Source organism: Cnephaeus nilssonii, assembly GCF_951640355.1.
Source record: "Cnephaeus nilssonii genome assembly, chromosome: 11".
NCBI classification, from domain to species: domain Eukaryota; kingdom Metazoa; phylum Chordata; class Mammalia; order Chiroptera; family Vespertilionidae; genus Cnephaeus; species Cnephaeus nilssonii.
Genome location: NC_137082.1, coordinates 26,742,616 through 26,765,059, shown reverse-complemented (window position 1 = coordinate 26,765,059; position 22,444 = coordinate 26,742,616). Strand labels below are relative to the sequence as shown.

At 42.0% G+C, this 22,444-nt stretch overlaps 1 protein-coding gene across 1 annotated transcript in view; it reads right to left on the bottom strand.

Annotated features, from left to right (window-relative positions):
- The window catches only part of TMX4 (thioredoxin related transmembrane protein 4), a 38,084-nt gene extending 23,201 nt beyond the window's left edge, over positions 1-14,883 (bottom strand). Inside the window, exons 1-2 of the mRNA XM_079783602.1 lie at positions 14,544-14,883; positions 4,370-4,485 (exon numbers count right to left, since the gene is read on the bottom strand). Coding sequence (XP_079639728.1) covers positions 4,370-4,485; positions 14,544-14,731 — 304 coding nt within the window. The 5' untranslated portion in view covers positions 14,732-14,883. The remainder of the gene's footprint in view (positions 1-4,369; positions 4,486-14,543) is intronic.
- Between the last annotated feature and the right edge of the window lie 7,561 nt (positions 14,884-22,444).

Below are 22,444 nucleotides of genomic sequence, written 5' to 3'. Positions count from 1 at the left end.
CCCATGATCCCAGGCTGCAGCCAGCCTCAGAAGCCTCAGGTCCGCCCGCCCCATGTCCTGGGTAGACAGAGAAACCGGCCCCAGCACCTGAGGCTGGCTGCAGCCACGGAGACCAAGAAGCTGCCTGCCCCGTGATCTCAGGCCTCAGCCAGCTGGAGAAGCGGTTCACCCCACGTCCTCGGGGAGACAAGAAACCAGGTGCCAGTGCCTGAGGCTGGCTGCAGCTCGGGAGATGAAGAAGCCGCCTGCCCTGTGATCCCAGGCTGCAGCCAGCAGCAGAAACCTCAGGTCTGCCTGCCCCACCTCCTGGGGGAGACTGAGAAACCCGGCCTCAGCGCCTGAGGCTGGCTGCGACCTGGGAGATGAAGAAGCCGCCTGCCCCGTGATCCCAAGCCGCAGCCAGCTGGAGAAGCCGCCCTCCCCACATCCTGGGGGAGACAAGAAACCGGGTGCCAGTACCTGAGGGTGGATGCGATCTGGGAGATGAAGAAGCCACTTGCCCTATGATCCCAGGCTACAGCCAGCTGGAGAAGCTGTCCACCCGCCCCACGTCCTGGGAGAGATGGAGAAACCGGGCACCAGCACCTGAGGCTGGCTGCAGCCCGGGAGATGGAGAAGCCGCCCACCCTGCGGTCCTGGGCACCAGTACCTGTGGCTGGCTGCAGCCCGGGAGATGGAGAAGCCGCCCACCCTGCGGTCCTGGGCACCAGTACCTGTGGCTGGCTGTGGCCTGGGAGACAGAGAAGCCACCCACCCTGCGGTCCTGGGCCCCAGTACCTGTGGCTGGCTGTGGCCTGGGAGACAGAGAAGCCGCCCACCCTGCGGTCCTGGGCATCAGTAACTGCGGCTGGCTGTGGCCTGGGAGACAGAGAAGCCGCCCACCCTGCAGTCCCGGGCACCAGCACCTGCAGCTGGCTGTGGCCTGGGAGACAGAGAAGCCACCCACCCTGCGGACCTGGGCACCAGCACCTGTGGCTGGCTGTGGCCTGGGAGACAGAGAAGCCACCCACCCTGCGGACCTGGGCACCAGTAACTGTGGCTGGCTGTGGCCTGGGAGACAGAGAAGCCGCTCACCCTGTGGTCCAGGTGCCAGCACCTGCAGCTGGCTACATCATGGTAGATGGAGAATCCGCCCACCCTGCAGTCCCGGGCACCAGCACCTGTGGCTGGCTGTGGCCTGGGAGACAAAGAAGCCGCCCACCCTGCAGTCCTGGGCGCCAGCACTTGCAGCTGCAGCACAGGCGAAGCCCCCTGTCCACCATCCCCTAAGGCTGCAGCCAGCCTGGGCGCCTATGGCTGACCAGAGGGAGAGAAGCCCGGATCCTGGGTGCCTGTGGTCAGCTGGAGGAGGGAATCCTGGGTACCAGGTGTGGGCCGAGGCAGAGGTAGTTAGGGGCAATCAAGCCAGCAGGGGAGCAGTTAGGGACAATCAGGCTGGTAGGCAGAAGCAGTTAGGGGCAATCAGGCAGGCAGGTGAGCGGTTAGGAGCCAGCAGTTCTGAATTGTGAGAGGGATGTCCAACTGCTGGTTATCCCATGAGGGGTCCCAGATTGGAGAGGGTGCAGGCCAGGCTGAGGGACACACTCCCCGCTGCCCCCCCCCCCCCCGTGCACGAATTTCGTGCACCGGGCCTCTAGTGTATTTATAATCCTCAGTCTTTATAATTCTGAAATCCTAAAAAAAATTCTTATTAAATATACCAATGGAATAGTTACAGGAATAACTAAAGAATTATTCATGAATACTTCAAAAATTCTTCCTTTCCCTTCTTTTTAAATTTTGCGGAGAAAAGAAATGAAATTATCCCTTACTAGCAGCCCTGATGAAAGAATATACTAATAGAGACCTATAACCAAATATAAATCTGTACACAGAAATATCCAGTAAAGTGCTCAACTGTGAGGAAAATAGTAATATTTCAATGACTTCCCACTGTTGGTTCAGGACGCTAGATTCTGTAAAAATAAAATAAATACTCAAATAGCTTCCAAAAATAGGGACAAGCACCCTAGAGGCTTGCCAGTGAATTGATACTACATAAGACCAAAGACCTTTTGTTCCTTCTTCTTTGATAAATATTTCAAATAGATATTGCTTATATTTACATAAACAGCATGAGTCAATAATAAATTTGTTTTTAAAATATTTCATCATATTTTCTGTTACCTCATTATAAAAAATGCACAAATCAATCCACAATAGAAAACATAAGTCAACATTTTAAATGAAAAGACTATATCCAATTAGATTTTAGATTTGTGAATCCATCACAAAGCTGTTAAATTCTTTTATTTCAAATCATGTTGTGAGTTCACAGCAGGTATACCAAATGACTGAAATGTGTATAGGCCAGCTGTGTTTTCAAGAAACTCCTCAAAAAAAGTGTCTGATGCCCACTAATGAATAAGACTTACATCTGACTTCTGGAATCAAACTACTAAAAGATGAAAACAAGTGTACAGCGAAAGTGTAATTACAATGATTTGACCTCTAAAACAGAATAATTCATTATAATAGCCAAAACCATAAACTAATAACTATAATTTTTCATCTCTAAATAGCAGATGTGCAAAAGTGGCATTGATTCCAATGCTTAAAAAGGTGGATGGACACCTGAGGACTAACAGCTTTTAATAGAAACCTCTCTACATGGGTTTGCCAACACAAGGATCTTAACAGACATGGTCAATTTTGTTGTCCAAGTAACTACTAATTCAGTACTCTGTCTTTTTTTTTTTTAAATTCTTTATTGTTTAAAGTATTACATGAGTCTCCTTTTCCCCCCATTGACCTCTCCCCACCCATTCCCACCCCCCAGCACAGGCCCTCACCCCCCTCTGTCTATGTCCATTGGTTATGCTTATATGCATGCATACAAGTCCTTTGGTTGATCTCTTACTCCCTCCACCTTTACCCTCCCTCTAAGGTCTCTTTTGAACTCACAATTATTACAGAAAGGTAATAGCTACATTTCCATACCTACTTTCTTTTTATCCTTGTAAAGGAACACAATAGAAAATAAATGTAAATAGGAAAAAATGCCTAATAAAGTTTGAAAATAGTCACATTTGAAACTGGAATCATAAACACCCAACTTTTATTTACAGTTATTTTTAAACTACAAATACAAATTGTGTATATTTTTTAAGAATTTAAAAGATTCCTCTAGCCTCCTCCTCTTTCTTCTGAAAATTACATCATTTAACATATAATAAATATAGCTGACACAACAGAATTAGAAATTCATCATTCTGGAACTCACAATGAAATATTTGATTCAGGTAAGATCATTATGTATCTCAAGACCCCAAAGTATCACCCCACAGATTACCTGCTATTCACAAAATGGGATCTTTTCTTTATAATTGAGATGTTTAGTGTCATCACCTTAACCAAGTGCTCAAACTGAACATCACTAACAGTGAGAGTACATGTCTTCTGATGGCATCTATATATATAAAAGGCTAAGCAACCATCCAACTGTCTGACCAGCCGGTAAGTATGACATGCACTGACCACCAGGGGGCAGATGCTCAATGCAGGAGCTGCCGAGCTGCCTGTGACTTGGCAGTGGCGGTTCTTGGGTGACACACCCTGGAACCAGAGAGGAAGGAGCCCAATCCCCGCAGGCCAGGCCGAGGGACCCCACCTGCTGGAGGGACCCCACTCACTCCACAGATGCTCTTCGAGCCCTGGTGCTGCTCCAAGTGCAGCCAGCTGGGGAGGGACGGCAGGAGGTTGGCTCGAGGGCGTGTCCAGCCTGTCTTGCCCAGTCTCGCCCCACAGGCCACCTTCTAATTCAATTCCTTTCAGTGTGCACGTATCCGTGCACCCAGCCTCTAGTAAATTATAAAGCACAGTATCACCTATGAAATATTCTTGCCATACATGTCCAACCTGAATCATGCCTCTAGGCTGAACTTCAAGTTTACAGAAAATATAAGAAAACACCTAGGCACACATCTGGCCTATTCTTTTCAGAATATCAGAGGACTATTCTAACTAAGGGCGACTGAAAACATGTAACAACCAAATGCAAATGGTCAACCTTGATTAGATCCTGGGTCCAAAAATTATAAAAAGACATGTGGGAAATTATTAGGGAGATTTTAATATGCCAAAGTATTGAAGGTAAAATCATGATGTCTGCAACTTATTTTCAAATGACTCAGCAAAAGAAAATAATAAAAAATATATTAATATATATGTGTAAACACACACATACACAGACAGACCCAGATATGCCAAAATGTTATCTGTTGATTCTAGATGGTCAGTTCATGAGTATCACAACTTTTCTATATACTTGAAAAAAATTCAAACTAAAAAGTAACAAACTTCTGCCTTTAATGTTCAACATTTACAGTACCTGGTTCTTGAATGACATCAACCTTCCCCACACTGATATGAAGGAGTTCACCATTCTTTGCAAATGTCTCCCATTCCGAATCAGTCTGCTGGCAGGATGGACACCAAGGGGCATAACTATAAAAAAAGAATAGCTAATCAATATAAAAACATGGAAAATATCTGTAAAACAAAATAGACAAATTACCTAAGTTAAAAAAAATAAATATCTGTCTAAAAGGAAGCACAAAAGCAAGCTTTTCCAGTCATTTGATACAGAAAAACAAAAACATATCTCCCTAGAATTTAATGTATAAATATTAATTCACTGGGAAAAAAATTAGCCAAAGTTTGAGAAGATTTTCACAAACTACCATAATACATAAAATATTTTATTTCAAAGTTTTTCTTACAATCAACCCAAATTTTGTCACTTTCTAGGTAGCTTCTGATTTTTGAGGGAGAATACTATTTTGACTGTCCCACTAAAGAAGGACAATTTTCACAAGTGCATCCCTAAACTAGCCAAACCGGTTCCAGGTCCATCAAAACTACAGAGCTGATGAGCAGAAACCAGCACATCTGTTACTAGTGGGTTCCCAAATATTTATGCGAGTCATTTCCAAAGATCTGCGGCAGTTCTGAACCAGTCCAAGAAAGAAAGTAGAAGCTATGGGCTAACCCAGCTTTACCCAACACTTTCTTAAATAGAAGAGGAGTTAGAAATAAGTGGGACTTCAATCAGAACCCTGGTTTTTACATTTATTCATTTTATTCCATAAACCTGAATTACACACAATGCTGAAGCTGAGGCTACAACTGTGAACAAGACAGATGTGGTACCCCCTCCCTCTCCTTGTAGATACAATCCAGAGGTGAACACTAGCAAGCACAGGGATAATTAAACCTGGTGGCAAATGCCGTGACTGAGAGTATAGAACAGATGCTGTGTAGACACTCAGGAGCTGGGTGGTCTCAGAAGGGCCCACAGAGGAACATGCATCTGTGCTAAGTTCTAAAGTAGGAGTGTAAGCAGAGAGGAGTCAAAGAATGTTCTCTTCTAAGTAAAGAGAACAATGTGTATGAAGCTCAGAGTAATGAGAGCGGAGGGTGAATACATCATCCACAACCTTTGAAAACACTGTGTAAAGAGTTAGGACTGTATTTGAAGCTCCATGGTAAACCCTAAAGAGTAAGAGAATTATGATGAGATTTATATTTTTAAAAAATAACTGGGAAGCTTGTGAATAATGAATCAGGGAAATTTAAGGTGGAAGTCATGGGAAGAACTGGGCCTCATCCTGGCAATATGCTATGGCCTTACAATGCTTTCCCACATCCTGGAAAATATCACAAACACTCACACCACAAAGCTCTAAAGTGGTCCAGGATTTCACCTGCAGGTATAAAATGGAAATTCAGACAAGTTTGCTGTTTAGAAAGTATAGTGGGTCAATAATATCCTCTAAAAAAACACGTACAAGTACCAGGGAACATCACCTAATTCGGCTGAGGAGACGAGGGCATAGGCCAAGCGTGGGTCATGCAGCAAGAGAGAAACAAGGGGGCAAGAAGGAAGCAAGAGAGAAAGAACGCTTTGTCTGGGGACTTTTAAACTTCCAAGAGTCCATGCACTTGCAGTGGCTCCACCCTTCTAGTCAAATCACTGTTCCCAGGCTAGACTGACAGGCAAGGACCTTCCCTAAGGTCACGTGGGCTTCACTGCACACATGCCCATCTCCCCTTTGTTTGATCCCTTCCCCCAGGGATGTGCAGGGAATGGATCCATGGTTACCCGGGGAGCTTAAAGTTGGAGCTGCCCAGATGTACATGCTTATAAAGTCTGGTCTCCCCTTTGCTCTCTTCCTATTATTAATATAATAAACTAGCTAATTACAAGGTTACACTTGGGCAGGGTAATAATCACTCCATGCCTCAGTTTCCTCAACTGTAAGATGAAATAACAGCAGCTATCTTTTAAGGTCATTGGGAGATTAGATGACACATATAAAGCAGGCACATATCAAGAACAATCATTAATACAAATTATGTTTGTAATATACTACGTGGTTTCTGTTTTTTACAAAATTCAACCGAGTAAATTTAGAGATCTGCTTTGCTTTATTAAGCTATTCATGAATTGGGCAGCACCCTACCAACAAGAAGGGTGCTCTGTGGGGCTGCACAAAATGAAAAATGTTATAAGAAGGAGGGTGGGACAAAGGAGCTATTAACAAAAGAAAAGAAAGGATGATTTTTTAAACCAGGATATCTTTTCTTTTGAGGAATGAGAACCTGAGTGAGTTGGAAGGGCTTTTAATTATGCAGATTGCCTCTTCTTGGAGGGACAGGGCAGGTATTGGACAGATTACCTTGTGCGTACTTGACTAGAAAGTTCCAGACTGGCTGATTGAGATTATGTTTCTGAGAGGGCTGAAACTGCAATTAGGTCAGGTATTAAAGCTAAGTTGGTATCATGGGCCTTTAGCACCAGTGATGCCACTTTGTTCCTGTGGTTTTCTCTTTAACATCTTCAAGGCACTTTCCTGACATCAGTTCATCGGAACCTTACAGCATCGCTGTCAGACAAGACAAGTTTAGAGAGACTTGTTTAAGGTCACCTAAAACCACACAGAACAAAAACCCAGATGGAGGCATTTATGTGATAAAAATCTCTGAGGAAAATAATAGCTAATATCAACAGAGAGGGAAATGGAGGGGGAGAGGAAGAAGGAGAGAACAGGGGACAGGAAGGGGGACAGAGGGAAAGAAAGGAGGAGAGAAAGAAGGAGAGAAAGAGAAAGAATAAGAAAGAAGAAAGAAATCTTGAAGTGCAGTTCAATGAACTCTAGATCTCTAGATCCTCTTTGCTTTGTTTCCCTGAACACTTGCTTTTGCATGTAACTCATGGACACATTTGCTACCTCAATAATTATTAAATCATGCAAATTTCATCATTTAAAAAGTCCCTAATCTCTAGAGAGGCTACTATATAAATTGGGGTTTTTTTTGGTAATATTGACTCTCAGATATACAAATGTCATTGAAGTAATTTTAGATATTCCATTTTCTATGTAGCTGCTACCCACTGGTCTGCAGCACTGTTAACGTCATTCTCTCTGAGATTTAATCTGAGCTTATTGTGTTGGAATCCACCAATATCATTCATTCACCTAGTGTGTTCTTTTGGTGGAGATAAGCCACCTTTAAGTCTCAGGTGTGGAAATCGGTCTTTTGTTGTAGAAGCGTTTTAAATTATTAGTATTCTTCCATATTTAAAGGAAAGTCATTTAGGCAGTAATTAGAACTACTATAATAAAATACCTCCAGGGGCCAGAGAAAAGTCATGTATGTCACATATGTGACTTTCATGCTCTTCTTTCTCTGTCTCTCTCTATATACACACATGTATATATGTAATTTATTTATATACATATGCATGAAGAAAACTCATCAGAAAGGACTGGATGCAATATTCATTTATATTACTTAAAACTAGTTCCAAGTGGCAGTCTTCTCCTAATTATGATAAAGAACGGATTTGTCCAACTTTTTCTTTTACATATAAGGTAATCTTCCTTCAATCTAAGAACCTCCAAGAGAAATTAGTACCTTTATATTCATGAAAACTGTAAAAAAGTATCTTTCCTATTTAATTTTTTTTGCAGATGACAATGGCATATAAAGTTAGTAAGCTTCATAAAGGCATTTGAAACATATTCCACATAGCCAAAACACTGTTAAATTATAACTTGGGCCTATCCGGTTTGGCTCAATGGATAGAAGGATCCTGGGTTCCATTCTGATCAAGGGCACATGCCTGGGTTGTGGACTCGATCCCCCGTAGGTGGCCTGCAGGAGGCAGCCAATCAATGATTCTCTCTAGTCATTGATGTTTTAATCTCTCTCTCCCTCTCCCTTCTTCTCTCTGAAATCAATAAAAATAAATTTTAAAAAATTATAACTTGGATATCAGTCGACTGTTAATAACCGTTTCTGGAAAACAAAATTCAACAACATGCTTTTGTTATCCATTAGTATTCATATATAAATTACATTTAAGTTCTGTTTTATGGAAGAATAGTTGAAAGCCCTCAATTCTTTAACTGCATAACTCAATTTAGTATGAGATTTCATAAAGTGTACTAAACACTTCAGGGAAGGAGTTACTTAATTATATTTCCTTGAAATAAAATTTTACTAAAAATATATTTTCATTCTCCAATAATGGAAATTTTTTCTTCTGTCTTGGAGTGAATTTCACGTGTTTCCCAGGACATTCTCTTTTCTTATCCTTGCAGAAGTGAGATGGGCAATGACAGATACAATTAATATTCACTTAGAACTTAATGTGACCAAAATGCTCAGAAGAATCTGTAACAATGAAGATGAAAGAGGTATATTAGATTCATCTTTCTACGATTTAATAAATGAATCTAAATCAAAATGCCAACAAGTGATGCCTTCACTACATCAAGTGCTATGCTTCATTTTGGAAAATGTCTTAATGATCCAAGAGTTGAAAATCTGAGATCAACCAAAGAACTTATGTGCATATATGCATCACCCATGGACACAGACAATAGTGATGAAGGCCTGAGGAGGGAATGGGAGTGGGGAGAAAGAGGGGAAAAGGGGGACATCTATAATACTTTCAACAATAAAGATAAATTATTTTAAAATTGTATGCTCAAATATATTTCTTTAGAAGATCATTTCTAGGAAATGTTCTCAAAAATGCAGAGGAAAAATAATCATTGACACCTCTATGAAAACCATTACACTTGCAAGAGAAAATGTAATTCACTACTTTTACTGGAATTCACTACTTTTACTTCACTCCAGGAAGGCGGTGACTGGTGCATTGTGTGTACCTAAACAGAGCCTGGCAGATCCTACATATAATAAATGTTTATTACATCAATGAACAAAAGGTAGATGAGAGTGATTATCTTTAGTACCTAAGAAAATATATACAGGTGTTTCCTTCAGTGATATATTTGAGGAAGCTCTTCACTAGAGGAACAAATAAAGTCTACTACTTATACATTCACTTAGTCAAAAAGTATTTATTGAACACACCCAGTACTTGATAGTTATTAAGGCTCTTGAGATAAACAGGAAGAAGAAAAACTTAGTTCCTTTTCTTAAAAGCTTATCATCCATAGGAGGACTCAGACAAAAACTCAGTACCAAAGCACATAAATTAACTTATAATTATAAGGTGTGATTTGGGCCCTGCTAGATACAAATAAGACACAGTGAAAAAGAATTTTCCTGGGAAGTTGGGAAGTCAGAGCACCTGTTTGAGTGGTGAGGTTCCTATATAATAAAAAGGTAATATGCAAATCGACTGGTCACTATGATGAGCTATGACTGGTCACTATGACGTGCACTGACGACCATGGGTAGATGCTCAGCCACAAGCCGGGCTGATGGCTGGCACGCTCAGCGGCCCTGATCCTCAGTCAGACATCCCTCAAGGGCTCCCAGACTAAGAAAGGGCACTGGCCGGGCTGAGGGACGCTCCCCCCATGCGTACACGAATGTCATGCACGGGGCCTCTAGTATAGCAATAATACTCTTCATTTGCAGAAACTACTAGAAAGATGGTAAGACCATTGTTAGGCCACTGAATCCCATAGGGAAAAGGCCTCCCCTTATGTGGGCCTAGGTGCTGGCTAGCTTCGAGCCTAAGCACAAATCAGCCCAACTCTATGCCTCCCTTCAGGCTCCCCCACTAGCCAGCTACTCTCCCTGGCTTGATCAAAGACTGCCAAGCTCAGGTCTGCATTCTAGTTCTGGCCTTGCCCACAACTTACTAAGGATCCAGCCTTAGTCAAGGCTTTCATCTTCCCAAGTTTCCATCTCTTCCAGTGAATGAGACTGAGAATGATAATTCTCTATCTGATTGCTGGATGATCAAATAAGAGAGCATTAAGAAACTGTGATGTAAACAATATAACTGTTCACTGTGACTGAAATGACAATGACTATAATGATGTAGATGAATACCCTTTGTGGAAACATTCTGAAATCAAATACTTCTTTGTTAGCATATGAATTCCTCTTTTGCATGTTTTTAAATAACCATAACAGTACCTAGGGCAGTGGTTTTCTCTCAGAGGTATTTGGACATGTGCACAGGGGATGGAGGTTGTTAAATTATTTTGATGTCACTTGATTACTAGAATGTAATAACCAGGGATGCCAAAGGGTCGGCCATGTGTGAACCATCCCCACACATCAAAGAACTGTGCAATCCAAAATGCTCTGGTAAGAACCACTGTTAGGTGCTTGACAGATAAGAAATATTTAGTAAATATTTTCTAAATAAATGAATGTTACATATAATAGTTATTTCCTTAAGGGCACAGTAGACTGCCAGTCCCTTGAAATCAAGGAATGTGACTCATTCATTTTCATCTTACCAGATCCCCAACTCTGAAGCTGGCACATGATAAGCAATGACTATCTCAAAAACACAATCACCAAATCAAAACAATCTATTACACTTCAAAAAATTATAACTATTTGATATGGGTAAGATAAGGGAATAATCCTATATAATAAAAGGGTAATATGTAAATCGACCTAATGGCAGAACAACCGGTGGCTATGATGCACACTGACCACCAGGGGGCAGACACTCAATGCAGGAGCTGCCCCCTGGTGGTTAGTGCACTCCCACAGGGGCAGCGCCGCTCTTTGCTGGCGAGAGTAGGGGCGGTGGCGCAGCACTAAGGATGGCTGACTGCTGGCTTAGGCCCGCTCCCGTCAGCCGGACATCCCCCGAGGGCTCCTGGCCTGCGAAAGGGTGCAGACCGGCTGAGGGACCCCCCGTCAACCCCCGCCCCGAGTGCATGAATGTGGTGCACTAGGCCTCTAGTGTTATAATAAGGATATATATAATAAGGATATGGAGGAAACAATACTAAAACCTAGAGGTCCTAGGGAAGTAAAAGAGGCTTTCCTCCACCACCAGATGACTAACTGCAATTCTGAAACATGATCATCCCAAGAACGAAGTCAGAAAGAGTAGTGCTTTATAAAGATCTGCATGCTTTCCTGAGGAATTTTAACCCAAAGACATACTTTTTCTCTGTATATCAGTTTAAAGGTCAGTGGGTCACTCTTAAGCTATTTGGATATCTTCATATTTCTTTTGGAGGAAACAGGCACCAGAACAGTATACAGAATGTATTAAATTGCATACTTTTGTTTCAAAAGAACAAAAGCCATTTTCTCAAAGACCGAATAATGGGAGCCCAGAAAGTGTTTAAAAAAGCAGAAGGTTACAAAGCAGCTGAATAAAAGACAGTGTGAAACAATGGAAGTAAAACATTAGAAGGCATTTTAAAGGTTAGGTCATCTTTCCTAACCTTGAGAAAGAGCAAATTTTCCATCAGCAGTTGATGAAAAAAGCACAGAAAGCCAATAATAGAGACATGGGAGAAATGCGGTAGAAATCACAGAACCATGTCTGAAGGCAAAAAGTAAGATAAAAACTGAATATATAAGTTCACAGCGTTAAAGAAAAGGTAAATATGTAGTAATGGACGAATTTCTCAGATCTTGAAAAAGGTTCCAGAATTGTGAATATATTTTTAAGTGATATTTCTCCTCAGCAAAGAATGCTTTTTATAAACTGATATTCAGTTGCAAGGATCCAAAAAAAAAAAAAAATTGACTGAAAGTAGTAGGAATTAAATTTTATAGTAAAAGCTTTTCATGTCTTAGAGCAGACAAACACTGTTAGATCCTTTAAAAATAATTAAATTATTGATACCAATATAACCAGGAATTGCATTATAGTAACTTTGTATAAAGTGGAATATAAAAGAAAAAAATTCCCAGAAGAGAGGAAGCATATAAGCAAATGAACAAATAAAGAACTGTCATTCAAAGTAATGTCAAATTTTTAATACTAGAATCAGAAAGCCTAACTTGATTCTTTAGAGAAGTTAAATACAGCATCTAACAATGTGAATCTCTGACAATTTCCATGTATTATGACCAGTTCAGCTCAATAAGGTGTTAACATGAAAACTAGTATTAACACATTTTGTTTTTCTCTGTTGTATATAGGGTGTCCAAAAAAAGTATACATACACTTTGAAAATTATAAAGTCAGTGTTTGTTAAAATACATTTCATTTTCAAAATGGAGCTACCAGCTATTAAACTGTATATACATTTTTTTGAGGGACACCCTGTATATCATGAAAAAAGTCTAACTTATTGGCTGTTAGAATGAATTCTTAGTATAGAGTTAGTGAGAATATAATGAATTTTACATTTTTGAGGAGTGTCACAAATAGACAAGAGACACAATATCTCTTCCATCAAGCACCTAGGCTCAGTATGTAGAAAGTTGGATGCAGTGGTTGAAATCCTCTTCAGCCTTGTTCCTATTCTGAAGAGAACTACCAAAATGATCTCGTGTCTATACAGCTTACTTCCGGGTTACAAGTCTCACCATGCATCACACAGCCCAAACGCATTCCATGCAAAGGACACATGACAAGTGTATAGCAACTGATTACTACATCTAGGCTTGTACATGTATGAAGAAGTAAAATCTGAACTGTCAACATGGCCAAGCACAGGAGCTATTGCATGTTGCCTCTGTATAAGCTTAACTTGGTTTACACTTACCTCAGCGTTAGGGTTCTTAGTTCTTTTACTTAAAAAAAAAAGAAGCGCTATTTCAAAAGTAACTATAAAATAGTTGAGGCCTTTCTGCTTTGACTTTCATGTCATACAAACTGTTTTAATCGAAAAACAGACACCTAGAAAAACTCCATTGTGTAAGTACTTCCTGAAAAAAGAACTGCCTGTACTACTTTCTGACGAAATGCAGCCTTTTTGACACTCTTACACCTCTTATAAACATGGCAGTCCTGAGTCAAGTTCCATTTTGCTTAAAAGTTTCTCTCTCAAAAGGAAAATGACCTCCTCACCTCCATTCATAGTTAAGTGGTTTATTTTAATAAGAGCTTCATGTCAACAGATGTCTTTAATAATTTCATTGATTTATCATGATACCAAAGGCACTTACTTTGAGGTCTAGAGGGTAAATTTATGTTTGAGGGGTAAGTGCATTCTGTTCTTTGAACAACGTAATCTGCTAAGTGATATAACTTTGGGCCCTGATCTCACAAGGACTTTTTCATTTCATAGGCTTCTGTTTGCATCTAACTAGATTTAAAATTTAGCCTGGGACAAATAAAGGAAAGATTCAATTATGTGAGTGTATATGTCCTCAATGAAAATTAGGTGTCAAAGAGTAATGATCAAGTATGTATATTGCTGAAACCACAGGTCAATGAGATGTGATCTCAGTGATCTGTTCTCCGTCCTTCATTTTCTCTACAGGCCCACCATGAACGGTCTCTCAAGATTATCCAAACATCTGCTCCCTGTCTACTTGAAATCTTTCTTCCTAGTATAAATTAATTTAATCTATGATAAACAGTCCCTTGCCTGCTCCTAACCCAAAACTGTATTTTGCCATCAAGCAAAGGCACGAACCATGATTTACTTTCTATTGTTCAAAGGGGAGCAATTTATTAATATCCTTTTCTTTATGACACTAGCACAATTAAGTTATAATTACCAAGAAAGTCCTACCCCTGAAACTTACAAATATCAACATTTGATTTTAAAATTTCAAAATCTGTTTTATTGTTTCACGTCTCGGATTTTCAAAATGAATACTAAGATAGTTTAGACAAACTGGCCTACCCTTCCCAGTGCTGCAATGATTCATTCAACGAATACATTGCATAGCTCACGCTGTGTATTTGTACTGCACAGAAGTGTCATTGAATGACCGCCCTTTCTCCTCCACCTACACACCTACAGCAAAAGCATGCTATTTTCTTGCAGATTTTCTCCGTTCCCCCTCCCCAGGACCTCTCGGTGGGAAGCTGCTCAGCCACCCCATCCCTAAAACACTTTCTAAAACACTTTTCCCTAAAGTACTGGGCTAGCAAGGCGCGGGAGCAGAGGGGATCGCGCTTCCCCCTCGGCTGTCACCCAGGAGGGCAGGCGCATGCGCAGCGCGAGCAGCCGGTGGTAGCACAGCTCGCCGGGGGCCTGATCCAGCCCCCCGGGTGGTGCGGCAACGGGGGCGGCCCGCGGGGCGCTGGGAGGGCGGACAGTGTGGCGTGCGGGTCGGGCGGGCACACTCACAATTTCAGCATCCACTCGCCCTCCATCACCAGCGTCCAGTTGGAGGCAGTCATGGGAAGCACCATGCTCTGCTCGGCCGGCAGCGCGGCGTGCTCGGGCCCGGCCTCCTCCTCCTCCGTGGCCGCCGCCACCGCGACCCAGGCGGCCAGGAGCGCCGTGAGCAGCGGGCCGCAGCGCCCGCCCGCCATAGTGGGGCGCGGAGCGAAAGGGAGAGGCTGATCCGCGGCCTTGCTCGGGGCACCCTGGACCTTCCCGGGCGGTCGGAGGGGACTCCGGCTCCCCAGGCCTGCACCGGGCCGCGCGGACAGGCCCGGCTGGAGGCGGGGGACGGGCACCGCCTCTTAACCGCCTCCGCGCGCTGAGGCCACGCCCCCTCCCGCTCGGACTCGCTGCGCGGCCCGGGGCGTCGGTTGCCTAGGCGACGGCCTCCCTTTCTTCCTGACCACCAAGCTGAAAATAAAAAGCTGAAAATAAACAGAAGACTTGCTGTTGCCTGAGTAGGAACAGGCGCCACGTGTGCCCAGGCTACCCCAGGAAGGGCGGTTGGCGCGTGTGGGTTTTTCTAAAGAGAAACATGGCCACTAATTTAAAAAATGCATCCCCTCCTCAAGTGGTAGCAAAAAGAACAACGGACTCCAAAGTAAACCTGTTTAATGAAAAATGGAGGGACATAGTGGGCATCTCTGGCTGAAAGGGCAAGGAAAATTCAAGGACTCTCTGCGTGTGTATATTGCCTAATTGGAGGTAATTGTGAAACTATGCGTTTGAAAATTTTTACAAAAACAATTTTAATTTTATAAAAACTTTAAAACGTGGGTACTAATAGATCAAATGAGTCAGCTGATAAGACTATTGCCAGTTGCAATGAAATGCACCTCATTTTTTTTTTTTTTTTTGGTCAGATATAAATGAAAGTAGCCTTAAATATTTCCAGATTTCTTTCCAGCTACACAGCATCTGCACCTAGAGGTCACCACACTCTTGGGTGTGACTGAAATACAATTAGAGGGTGGTGAGCTTCTTGAAGTGTGCTTTATAAGAATCATTAGGTGTTCAAAGGATGAAACTGAGCAACCCGATGTGAACTCAGAGGAGAATGAAGACACTAAGAAGTTGGCTAATGGGCTAAAGTTAAAAAACAATAACAAATAATAACAATAATAATAATAAGCCTGGCAGCCATTTCTACACAAGGGCTTCTCCACTTCAGGGAGAAGCTTAAACTGAACTACCTGCCTCTGTACTGAACTATTTGCCTGTATTGTGTTGCTGCTGTCTGAATCAGCTTTTATAAAGCAGTCCCAGAATCCTACTTTAACCAATAGGACTGAAGCTTTCCCCATCTAGTCAGAGTTTTGCATCTCTTCCCAAACAACCAGAGTGGCTCTATTCTGACCAATCAGGACAGTGCCTTTGGGGCCAATCAAACTTTGAAGATTTGGAGTCTTCATTTGCATGAGGCCAGACCAATCAGGGATCAGGGGCAGCTACTTCTGTCTATACTAGATGCCAGGTGCACAAAATTTGTGCACAGGGGAGGGGGTGTCCCTCAGCCCACCCTGCACCCTCTCCAATCTGGGACCCATCGAGGGATGTCCGAATGCCAGTTTAGGCCCATGGGATCGGGCCTAAACCGGCAGTCAGACATCCCTCTCACAATCCAGGACTGCTGGCTCCTAACGCTCATCTGCCTTCCTACCTGATTGCCCCTAACCACTCTGCCTGCCGGCCTGCTCGCCTCCAACTGCCACCCCCACCAGCCTGATCACCCCCAACTGTCCCCCCTGCCAGCCTGCTCGCCCCCACCTACTCTCCCCACCAGCCTGCTTGCCCTCAACTGCCCCCCACTGACGGCGTACTCACCCCCAACTGGCCCCCCCTGCCAGCCTGCTTACCCCGAACTGCCCCCCGACCGGCCTGATCACCCACAATGGCCTCCCCCACTGGCCTGCTCACCCACAACTGCCCTCCCATCTTGGCCCCTAACCACCTCTACCTCGGCCCCGCCACCATGGCTTTGTCCAGAAGTATGTCTGGAAGGTCTCCTGGAAGGTCTCCCAGTCTAATTAGCATATTACCCTTTTATTAGTATAGATAGAGGCCTGGTGCATGGGTGGGGGCTGGCTGGTTTGCCCTGAAGGGTGTCCTGGATCAGGGAGGGGTTTCCTTGGGGGGCAGGGCAGCCTGGGCAAGGAGTTGGGGCAGTTTGCAGGCCATCCACACCCCCATGGGGTGAGGGCCCCTGCTGGGGGGGCATGGCCAGCCTGGATGAAGGGCTGATGGCTGTTTGCAGGCTGGCCATGCCCCCCAGTGGGGACCCTCACCCCGATGGTGGCGTGGCCAGCCTGGGTGAAGGGCTGAGGGCCATTTGCAGGCCCCTCCCTCGGCAACTGGCCCAGGCGACCCAAGCCTCCTGTGTGCTCAGACTGGCTCCGTGGCTGCTGCCCACAGGCCCCTCCTTCAGCGGCGGGCCCAGAGGGGTGGGAAGCTTGGCTTCCTCCATCACCGGGGGCGACCCAAGCCTCCCGCCCGCTCCAGCTGGCTCTGTGGCCGCTGCCACCTTTGTCCCGCTAATTTGCATATTCCTTCCTGATTGGCTGTAGGCATCGTGGAGTAATGGTCAATTACCATGTTTCTCTCTTATTAGTATAGATAAGCCAGCTCCCTTCAGGCTCTGAGAGTGCACTGTCCCTTTCCAAGGAAGGCTGAGGGTTGTGTTTCCCCAGTTAGGCGCTGAGCTACGGAAGGGCCTGGCCCCAGGGCTGTTCCACAGCCACGCTGTATCACAATTGAGCAGTTTTGCACTGAATAAAGTTTCCTTCTTTGCTGCACCCCAAATTGGGGATTCCTGTTGGCATTGAATTGGCACCAATGACCCTCAGTTGATAGTGATCAACATATCATGAAAACTCTGATTTCTGAACACACATAAGTATACAACGATGATTATTACAGGACATATGACATGAATCTACAATCCCTACTTATAGGAAAGAAAGGTTAATTTGCCTCCAAAGAAGGTCTTACCTGCATTAGGTGTTAATTTGTATTAGGTAAATTCTATGTGGACCCTGCCCTTATCAAAATATGACTCAAACTTAAACTATCATAAATTTGGAAAATGTCCCTGCAATAAATCTTACTAAAAGTCACTGCTATTGTATACAGATTGTTATCAAACTCAAGGGTTTTGAAGCTTGGGTGCTCTATTCAAGAAAGTTGTTGCAAGGCAGTTTTATTTACTTTGCATATGAACTTATATCCAAAGCCTAAGGGAAGCTTAGCCATTGCTTATTAACACTATGTGGTCAATTACATATTGATTCTTCTTTTAAAATGGCTAGTGACACTCACTTATCAGGTTGGGTTCCTGTCAAGCTCATCTTGTTACAGCTGCATCTGCAAAATACTGTGCTGCATTTTAAAATTCAGCAAGAATAGCATTTAGTAAGATCTGCCCAGACCTTGAGACATGTGTCCTTTCTAACAAGATAAATCCTATAAACTCAGTTGAAAACATTTTATTTTACTTATTAAAATAAAAGGACTCATTCATGTGAATCCTACCATCCTATTCGGTGCAGCTTTTGTGTATATGTTATTTGTTAAAAAAGAAAAATGTTCTTAAAAATAGGATCTCATATTGAGGCATTACTGTTAATTTATTGGTTGTGATAATGGTGTTATGACTATATGTTTTTAAATTTTGATTGGTTACAGATAGTGAAATATTTATGGTTAAAATAACATGCTGTATTAAAGTTCACTTTTTAAAACTCCAGAAGTAAAATTGGAGGGTGGAGGGAAGGTGGATGAAGTCAAAGTGGCACAATATCAATTAATATTGAAGCTAAGCTCATTTTTGCTCTTCTATTTTTGTGTATGTTGGAAATTTTTTCAAAATTATAAAGAGAGAGCATATCTGAGACACAAAAGAAATTATTGCTTATGATGGCATGGATGGGCCTTGTGGGTCTTATGCTCAGTGAAATAAGTCAGTCAGAGAAAAACAAATATCATATGGTTTTACTTACATGTGAAATCAAAAGGACAAAATAAATGAACAAAAAAATTGAAACAGACTCATAGTTACAGAGCGAGAACTGGGGGTTGCCAGAAGGGAGGGGGCATTGGGGCACTGGGTGAAAGAGGTGAAGGGACTAAGAAGTACAAATCGGTAGTTACAAAATAGTCATGGGGAAATAAGTAAAGCATAGATAATGTAGTCAATAATATAGTGATAACTATGTATAGAGCCATTTGGGGTACTGGAAATATCAAGGGGAACGCTATGTAAATTATATGATTGTCTAACCACTATGCTGTACACCCGAAACCAATACATAATAAAAAATTTTTTTTAAAACGAAAAGAAACCATTGCTGAAGTTTTTCCTATATCTAACACAAAATGTAGATTTAAAAACTGCATTTCTTGGCCTTCCGACTAAGGTGAGTAGGAAAGAATATAACAAGTATGTGGGGTGGCACAAACCAGGGTCAGGGAAGCAACTGCTGTCAAACCATGATTGACATCTCCGGCTGACACTTCCTACCAATGTGACTTGGGGCTAAAACTACTTGACTCCAAGGTTTTATTTAAATGCTGCTAATAATAGAACATACTGCATATGATGGCTGTGAAGACTGAGAGAGATAAATATAATGCCTAACTCATAGTATGATTCAATAAAGGTTATGTACTATCATTTGGAGGCAAAGCTTCTAGGGGTCTCTATTTTTCCTAAATTAAAGTCGAAATCACTCATAGTTCACAAAGTCCTTCACAATCTGGCTTCAGTTTTTCCCACTTTACAGTCCACCATTCCTACAATCCCCCATGCTCCAGTAACACAAAGTTACTCCTTATTCCCCAAACACATGAGAAATGGAGGCCACAGTCCAACAGCTCTGAAAACCTGAGACCTTTGAACAACCACAAAGTAACCTAGAAGCAGATCATTCCCCCACTCCTGAGATGGCAGGCCTTCTTCTTTAAGAGTGATCTAGAGCCAGAGAGTAAACCTTAAGTAGGTCCTCTAACCAACAGAAACTGTGAAACAATAAATGTTGCTTTAAGCCACTAAGATTTGGGGTAATTTGTTATGCAGCAATAGGTAAAGAGGTCAGGGCTCAATCCTTTATGTGTTTAAAGGATGGAAAGCATTTAAAGAATGGAAAGCGTTTAAAGAAGGGAATTACAGTTTTAAGAAGATTGATACCTGGTACTGGGAGAAAGAGCTTTTGTCCCTAGAGTATGTAGTTTCCACTGGTAGCACTGTGGGGCAGCTATGGTTACACAAAGATACATGGCTCCAAGTCAGAATACCTTGTTCTCTGATGAACTGACGCACTGACAGGAAAGAGAGGAAGAATGTGGTGGATGTATACACTGAGTGGCCAGATTATTATGATCTCTGGACGCATAATAATCTGGCCACTTAGTATATATATATATATATATATATATATATATATATATACACACACACACACACACACACACACATATATATGTATATATATATATATACACACGTATATATATATATACGTATATATATGTATGTATATGTGTGTGTGTGTGTGTGTGTGTGTGTGTGTGTGTGTGTATATATATATATATATATATATATTAGAGGCCCGGTGCATGAATTATGTATATAATATATACGTATATATATATATATATATATATATATACATATATATGTATATATATATGTGTGTGTATATATATATATATATATATATATATATGTATACATATATATATGTATATATGTATATATATATATATATATATATATATATATATATATATTAGAGGCCCGGTGCATGAATTCGTGCATGGGTGGGTTCCAGCCAGCCTGGCCAAGGGGAGGGGACGTGGGCAGTTGGCCGGCCTGCCTTCTGGTCGAACTCCTGGTCAAGGGGACAATTTGCATATTAGCCTTTTATTATATAGGATATACACTGCGTGGCCAGATTATTATGCTTTCAGAGATCATAATAATCTGGCCACTCAATGTATTTAATTCTCTTCTCTTTCCCAGCCTGCAGAGCAGTATGCTTCCACACCCTCTTTGAAGTTAGGCCTACCATTGTAACAGTTCTAGACAATGGTCGGCAAGCAAGAGGGATGGGGTTGTATCACTTGCACTAGTGTTCCCTTCTCCTGCTGTGGAACTTTTAGAGGAAGGATCATGATCTAGGAGTCTACAAGACCAGAGAAGCCTGAATTTTTGAGATGGGTCATAAAGAACCCTGACATGTAAGTTTTTGGTTTTTTTTTTCATATAAATTCTTCGGTTAATCTCCACTTCCCAGCCCCCACCCCCAACCCCTGCCTTCCCTCTGAGATTCGTCAGTCTATTGCATGCTTCTATGTCTCTGGACCTATTTTGTTCATTAGTTTATTTTGTTCATTAGATTCCACATATGAGTGAGATCATGTGACACTTGTCTTTCTCTGACTGGCTTATTTCACTTAGCATACTATTCTCCAGGTCCTTCCATGCTGTCTCAAATGGTAAGAGATCCTTCTGTTTTGCATCTGCATTCTTAATGAACTGTATTCTTTAAAAACAAAAAAATCATTATTCTTAATGAACTCTGAATTGACAAGAAATGAGTTTCCATTATGATAAGCTTATTTATGTTGCTATTACTTCATAGCTAATCACCCCAATATCATATCTCATGGTTCTGGGACATTTCCCACTCAGCTGGGCTGTTTTCCCCTGGATTCCTTCATAGGGTATCAGACACTTGAAACTAAGACTAGAGTTATTTAAAGTCTTTTGTGTTCACGTGTCTCGCACCTGATACAGGATGGCTGGAACAGCTGGGCACTGATGAAACACCTCTCTTATCCAAGCAGCCTCTCCATGTGGCTACTTGGACTTCCTTCATCATGGCAGTTGGAGGGCTGTCAGACTTCCTTTCTCTTGAGTAAGAATTCCCAGAGGCCCTGGCGGAAGCTGCAGTGTTTCTTAAGATCTTGCTTCAGAAATCTAAGAGCGTCACTTCTACCACATTCTATTGGTCAAATCACTAATGGCCAGTCCAGATTAAAGGGAAGGGGAATTAGACTTTAATCCTTAACAAGAAGCAGCAAAATAAATCGTATCCATCTTTCACCTATAAAAAAGCCACTCTGAGAAGTTGGAATTGTTTGCCACTGAAGCATGACCTACACTGTTCTGATTAACTCACTATCTTCCTTGGATGACTTAGTCATGAGTAGCTTGCGGAGTTTGTGGATATGGGTGATATTTCCAGAAAGCAGAATAGTAACTACCTCTCCCCTTTTACCTTTTGTGGGTACTCCCCCCCTCTTCCCCGTGAGGTGCCCGTTTGCCCAAAATGTATTGGGAAGAATGGTTTTCAAGCCTTTGGGCAGCCACATGCTTGGCACCATGGTATGTAGGTACTCATAGGACTTCACAGGATTTTTGTTAAACTTCTTCCAACAAGACCCAAAAGAATTTGATAAGATTTGTATAAATAGACTCACATGGATAAAATATCATTCTTTTGCATCCTGAACCCTTTTTAAACATTGAATAATGGATGTGAGAAAATGATTAGCCAAGTAATATAAGAGCATATATTTCCATGGTAGAAACTTTTAATATAGTATAGTAACAAAAATAGACCTTCATAAAATTGGTAACTTAGAACTTGATAGTAAGAGGATAATCAATGAGAGGTAAAAGGATTGTATTAAGATCACAAACTCCATAATAATAAAGTATAGAAATAATAAACAACTGTTTTCCTATTGAGGAAGTTGAAAGTGGTTTGGAAATGTTAAATAAGCTACACAATGCTTTAAATTAGTTCACAAAGTAATAATAGTACAGGAATTTAATTACACAAACAGATTTGCTAAATGCC